Below are 6,912 nucleotides of genomic sequence, written 5' to 3' on the forward strand. Positions count from 1 at the left end.
AAGCTTCTTCTCCCCAGATTAAAACATTTTCTCTCCAGGGATCTGTCTCCTCCACGTCCACGCGTCCCCTCCAAGTGATGGGCTCAGCTGGAGCCCACCCCTGAGCCATCCCTAAGCAACCATGAGGCACTCCATTTCCCACCTCGACGCCCTGGGACTTCTCGAGTGAGGCGAAGTGGGGGAGAGGAAGCACCAGAAGGAAGAGGGATGGCCGAGAAGTGCGACTGCCTGGCCAGCCTGTACGGCTACGACCTGGGCTGCCGCTTCGTCAACTTCCGCCCCTTGGGCTTCGGGGTCAACGGGCTGGTGCTGTCGGCCCTGGACAGCCAGAGCTGCCGCAAGGTGAGGGGTCTGGAGCACAGCCCTGTGAGGAGAGGCTGAGGGAGCTGGGGGTGTTCAGCCTGGAGAAGAGGAGGCTCAGGGCAGACCTTATTGCTGTCTACAACTACCTGAAGGGAGGTTGCAGCCAGGTGGGGGTTGGGCTCTTCCCCCAGAAGCAGCACAGAACAAGAGGACACAGTCTCAAGCTGTGCAGGGGGAAGTTTAGGCTCAAGGTGAAGAGAAAGTTCTTCACAGAAGGAGCAATTGGCCACTAGAATGTGCTGGCCAGGGAGGTGGTGGAGTCACCATCCCTGGAGGTGTTCAAAAAAAGCCAGGATGAGGCACTTGGGGCTGTGGTTGAGTTGTCAGGAGGTGTTAGGTATTGGGTCATAAGGTTGGACTGGATGGTGCCTGGGGTCTTTTCCAAGCTGGTTGATGATTCTGTGATTGTGTGGTGAAGGTGGCGGTGAAGAAGCTGACGCTGGGGGACGCGCGCAGCCTGAAGCACGCCTTCCGTGAGGTCAAGATCGTCCGCCGCCTGGACCACGAGAACATCGTCAAGGTCTACGAGGTGCTGGGCCCCAAGGGCGCCAGCCTGCCCGGGGACTGCTTCAAGTTCAACGTGGTGTACATCGTCCAGGAGTACATGGAGACCGACCTGGCCCGGCTGCTGGAGCAGGGCAAGCTGGCGGAGGAGCACGCCAAGCTCTTCATGTACCAGCTGCTGCGGGGCTTGAAGTACATCCACTCGGCCAACGTCCTCCACCGCGACCTCAAGCCGGCCAACATCTTCATCAGCACCGAGGACCTGGTGCTGAAGATCGGGGACTTTGGGCTGGCCAGGATCGTGGACCAGCATTACTCACACAAGGTAGGGGATGGGGAGCTTCTCTCCTCCGGGGGCAGGCTGAGGGAGGTTGGGGTTGTTTGGTCTGGAGAAGAGAAGGCTCCCAGGAGACCTTGTTGTGGCCTTCCATCATGGACCAGCATTACTCTCACAAGGTAGGGGATGGGGAACTTCTCTCCTCTGGGGGCAGGCTAAGGGAGGTTGGGGTTGTTTGGTCTGGAGGAGGTCTCCAAGGAGACCTTGTTGTGGCCTTCCATCATGGACCAGCATTACTCTCACAAGGTAGGGGATGGGGAACTTCTCTCCTCTGGGGGCAGGCTAAGGGAGGTTGGGGTTGTTTGGTCTGGAGGAGGTCTCCAAGGAGACCTTGTTGTGGCCTTCCAGTATCTGAAGGGGGCTACAGGGAAGCTGGGGAGGGACTTTTTAGGGTGTCAGGGAGTGATAGCCACTGGAATGGACTGCCCAGGGAGCTGGTGGAGTCGCCGTCACTGGAGGCCTTTAAGAAAAAGTTGGATGTGGCACTTGGCAGCATGGTTTAGCTGATGTGGTGGTGTTAGGTCATCAGCTGGACTTGATGATCTCAGAGGTCTTTTTCAACCTCAATAATTCTGTGATTCAGTGACTAGGGGGAATGGAGCAAAACTAGAAATGGGTAGATTCAGATTAGATGTTAGGAAGAAATTCTTCCCCTTGAGGGTGGTGAGAAACTGGCAGAGGTTGCCCAGGGAGGTGGTGGAAGCCTCATCCCTGGAGGTTTTTGCAGCCAGGCTGGAGGTGGCTGTGAGCAACCTGCTGTAGTGTGAGGTGTCCCTGCCCATGGCAGGGGGGTTGGGACTGGATGAGCCTTGAGGTCCCTTCCAACCCTGACAGTTCTGTGATTCTCTGTTGAGTCAGTGAGGTCTTGGTGAGCTGCTGACCAAGATGGGGAGAGGAAGCTGTCAGACCATAGATTCATAGAATGGTTTGGGTTCTATCTAGTTCCAACCCCCATGCCACAGGCAAGGGCACCTTCCAGTAGAACACATTGCTCAAGGCCCTGTCCAGCCTGGCCTTGAACATCTCCAGGGAAGGGAAATCCACAGCCTCCCTGGGCAACCTCTTCCAATGTCTCACCACCCTTACTATAAAGAATCCACCACATAAAGAATCCACCATGGTGGATCTTCCTTGGAGAAACTGGTCCTTGAGGTTGTTCAGGCATCTGTGAGTGCTTCTGGGGTGGTTGTCCTCCCTGCCCCAAGCCAGGATGTGTTTCTCAGTCAAAGCCTGTGGGCTGAGCTCTTCCAAATGCACCCAGGGCTCTCCAGTGCTGCAAAGCAGGGCCCAGGAAGGGTTCACGTGCCGTTCAGGATTCTTTCATGGCTTTATATCATGTATATCTCCTGGTCCTCACTTACATGCCAGCCAGCTTCTTAAAAGCCCGATTCTACCCAAATTCCACTTACACAATCACAGGGAAGGAGAGATGGGTCTCACATTCTGTCCTCTGAGGTCAAGATCCAAATAACATTTTTTGTTCTGTGTTACTTAAATAGTTAGATAATGAAATAACTGAGTGGCTGGGGACAGCCTGGTGTGTGCCCCAAAGCTGCCCTGCTTGGGGCAGAACATGCCCAGAACCCTGCAAGCCCCCCAGCCTGGGCATCCCCTGTGTTCCCATCCATTGGTCCATGCATACCCTCTTGGAACTGCAGAATCACAGAATCATTTTGGTTGAAAGGAACCATTTAAGATCATCAGGTCTAACTGTTGATCCAGCACTGCCAGGTCACCACTAAACCATGGCCCTCAGCACCACAGCTACACAGCTTTGAAACCCCTCCAGGGATGGGGACTCCACCACTGCCCTGGGCAGCCTGGGCTAGGGCTTCACAACCCTTTTTGGTGAAGCAATTCCAACCTAAACCTCTCCTGGTGCAACTTGTGGCCATTTCCTCTTGTCCTATCACTTGTTCCTTGGGGGGAAGAGCCCAAGCCCCAGCTGGCTCCAACCTCCTTTCAGGGAGCTGTAGAGAGCCAGAAGGTCTTCCCTCAGCCTCCTTTTTTCTACACTAAACAACCCCAGGTCCCCCAGCAGCTCTTCCCCAGCCCTGTTCTCAAGACCCTTCCTCAGCTTGGTTGCCCTTCTCTGGACCTGCTCTAGCTCCTCAATGTCCTTCTTGTAGTCTTGTCATCTTCATAGCAATCTGGCTGGGGTGGAGAGGGAGGGAAAGGAGGAGTGAAGCAAAATGCAGGAAAACAAATACTTGGCCTTGAGTAGGGGAAATTTGTCCCTTCTTTGGGAAGTCTGAATCATTTTTCCTCTCCCACTGCTGTCAGCTGCTTCTCTTCACTGGACATTGGGAGGCAGTTCTTCACAATGAGGATAATGAAATGTTGGAACAGATTGCCCAGAGATGTGGTGGAGGCCCCATCCCTGGAGACATTCAAGATCAAACTTGAGCAACCTGATCTTGTTGGAGATGTCCCTGCTGACTGCAGAGGGGTTGGACAAGATAATCTGTGAGGGCCCCTTCCAACTCAAACCATTTGACTATTCTATGACCTGCCTAAGAAGGGCTCAAACTCCCTCAAAGAGATGCTTTCTAACAAGGAATTAGGGATCTATCCATGGGCTCCCTCCATAAAGGGTCACATCTCATGGCCACCATGGTGGGGCTGCTGGGGACTCTTCCTGGCCATAAAGAAGGAAAGGTTGGAGGTGGGAGCAGCTGATGGTGGCTTTGCTGGTGAAGCAGCTCAAGGTGGGAGCAGTGGCTGTGCAGGCAGGCAGGGTGGGAGGGAGGGAGGCAAGGGGAATGGTTGGGAAGTCTCCATAACAGACAGTCCTGATGCTAATGGATTTTGAAGGGAGCTGCAGATGCTTAATGCAAGTTGCCTTCCAGGCTGGAGCTTTTGAGCAGTGGAGGAACGTGTTGGAAGCTTCATCAGCTCGTGGGTCCATGTAGTCCTGGGAGAGTGTCATGTGGTCTGCACCAGCAGACATGATGCAGTCTGTCTTCTGGTTAGAGTTGCTCTCTGGTATTTTAAAGAGCTAAAAATCTATTTTCTTGAGCTGGTTGTTTGTGTGGATGAGTTGTGTGTCCCCATGGACCTGCTGCTGCACCTCTGCTGAGGTTGAACAAACTCCTCTGTCCAGAATTTGTCTGGATTCCATACCAGGCAGTTATCTTAAAGGAACAGGTAAAAGCCATAAGACTAAGGGTAGGGGTTAATCTGCTTTATATGCACATAATTTTAAAGAGGTAAGGTGCAAATAATCAAATCGAACAATCTGTTTACAGATAACAACCTTGGGAATTCAGCAATCAGGACCACTTTTAAACTACCACTGAAATTGTCAGTGCCACTAATTTCATTATACATAACTAATAAATGCTTCACAAAAATTTTAGAACGGAACTCTTAGTTGTCTAAGATAATATCTTAGTGGTAAGAGCACATGTGGGGATAAAATAGGTTTTGTTTAACATGTGAGCATTTCTATAAAGTGAAATGAAAAATAAGACACAGCAAAGAAAGAATTGGAAGGAACACACAAATGATGAAGTTGAGTATTTTTTAAATCAAAGATGTTTTTGCTGATAAAGTATTTATATACATATACTGTGTATGCATATGACATATTTGATGAGAAGAAGAGACTGTCAACTGTGTTTCAGCTGCAGTTGGGTGGGTTTCTGCCCAGGATATCTCTGATTTGGGCTCCCTTGCTTTTTGGGGGGAAGCAGTGAAGTGAAGGGGGAAAAGGATGGTAACAGAGGATGTCGTGAAGCTGAAACTGAACTGAGCCCTGTTCTGGTTTTGAGTCTGGGATCTGGGGAGAAACAATGCCTGGGAAAAGGAGGAAGGTTGCAAGGGACATTGCGGAGTGAGTGTGGGGTCCTTGTCACTGCTGCTTGTCCCTCCTGTGCTCCTTTCCTCACCAGTTATTTATAACCCAGCTCAGGATGAGGCTCCTGGATTTTTAAGTGTGTGGTTTGGTGGTTTTTAAGGTCAACTGCCTTTGGAGGCTTATCCCAAGGGATGACAACTCCTGGAGGAAACCTCTGCAAAGAAGGCAGTGAATATAGAAAGCCATGTAAGGAGCATCTCCATCACCTTAGCAGCCAGCAGAGTGGGAAGGAGCTGTCAGGAGGATGGCCAGGGCTGCTGGACACAACTTTGCAAGACCACAGAATCATAGAATGATTTTGTTTGGATAACACTTTTAAGATCATTGAGTCCAACCATTCTCTAACTCTACCAGGTCTGGTGCTCAACCAAGTCCCTCAGCACTACACCTCTGCCTCTTTGAAACACTTCCAGGAATGGGGATTCAACCACCTCCCTGAGAGGCCTATGCCAGTGTCTGAGAACCCTTCCACTCAAGAAGTTTCTTCTCATGTCCAAGGTGCCATGGTGTGAGCATCCTCCCAGGGCTGGGAGGTTGGAACATCAGTGCAAAAAAGCTAGGACTGTGCAGAGGGAGCTGGACACAGCTCCAGGGCAGAGCTGAAAATAACAGTGAGCAGCCAGCACCACAAATCATGTCAGTGACTTGTAGCTTCTGGCCATGGGGAGGACTCAGTGTGCCAAGGCCAGGTGATGGGCACTGCAAAGGCAGAGGTATGACAAGGGGTTTGCATGAGGCTTGGGTCAGTTCCACCTTTGATTTCCAGCTCTTTTTCTTCCAAAAACCCATTTCATTTCTGTATTTCACCCCATTGCTGACCATCATTGAGCAGAACAGGGGTTCTTACACTCCAAATGAAACTCAGACAAGGCTAGACCAGTAAGGGCTATGGTGAAACTGGTCTTAGCTCACAAAGAAGGAGGCAGCAACTGGGGCTGGATGTGCATCAGTAGTCTGCAAGCAAAGAGTGCACAGGTAAGAAGCTACAGCTGGCCAAACAAGATCTTTTACTTCTATTTAAACAGAAAAATTACTCCACATAGGTCCCTCTTTTGGATCATTCTAATAAAAAGAAAATTGAAAGCCTCAAGCCTATCATAGAAGAGCAGGAAAAGCCTCTCTCCTAAAATGAAGCTTTGAGATGGAGGCTTCCATGAAAGCAAAGCAAAGCCGTAACTGCTCAGTGATGTTCAAAGAAAATGACAGGAAAGTGGCTTTCGGATGAAAAAGATCCTCTTGGTCTCCAATGCCTCCAGGAGCCTGCCAGAGTGCATGCCATGAGGTGATGCTGGTCAGGGGTGCTGCCCATGCCAGGCCATGGGATGTAACCTTCTCTTTGGCCTTCAGCTATGCCATGGCCCCCTTACTTTCTATAGCAGAGAAAAGGGCAGGCCTGTGAATCAGTCACCTACAAAAATGAACTCACATTCTGCCGTGAAACAGGACCTCTTATTTTATCACAGGTTTTATGCTAAATATGCTGAAAGAACAAGAATAGCTAGACAGCCCCATTGCTCCTCCTAATCGTTATCAAGACATGCTACACACAGGGAAATGCTGCAACCTTTCTTATTCAATTTACAGACAAAACAGGTGCTAACCTGTTACTAATGGTAACAGAACGAGGCTCTTCATCTGCCCTCCAACTCTCACCCCATTTATGGCTTCATCTCACATGATAGTTCATAAAAACAAGACAAAAGGTGCCACATGTGAGCATCTAGCCAAGAAGCAGGGAAGGCAAGCTCACTTCAAACCAGAATCCCACACTTGAACTTAAGCAATTCAGCTGATATCCCTGCAGGGGAAAAAAAAAAACAAACACTTTCTGTCTCTCCACTGTACCTCC

At 50.4% G+C, this 6,912-nt stretch overlaps 1 protein-coding gene across 1 annotated transcript; it reads left to right on the plus strand.

Moving 5' to 3' along the window:
• The first annotated feature begins 207 nt into the window (after positions 1 to 207).
• MAPK4 (mitogen-activated protein kinase 4) lies at positions 208 to 5,946 on the plus strand. Its single transcript, XM_054387585.1, has 3 exons — positions 208 to 342; positions 782 to 1,192; positions 5,830 to 5,946. Exons 1-3 carry the CDS (start codon positions 208 to 210, stop codon positions 5,944 to 5,946), a joined length of 663 nt encoding a protein of 220 aa, XP_054243560.1.
• The last annotated feature ends 966 nt before the right edge of the window (positions 5,947 to 6,912 follow it).

The sequence above is a fragment of the Indicator indicator genome, chromosome 15 (assembly GCF_027791375.1).
Source record: "Indicator indicator isolate 239-I01 chromosome 15, UM_Iind_1.1, whole genome shotgun sequence".
NCBI lineage: Eukaryota > Metazoa > Chordata > Aves > Piciformes > Indicatoridae > Indicator > Indicator indicator.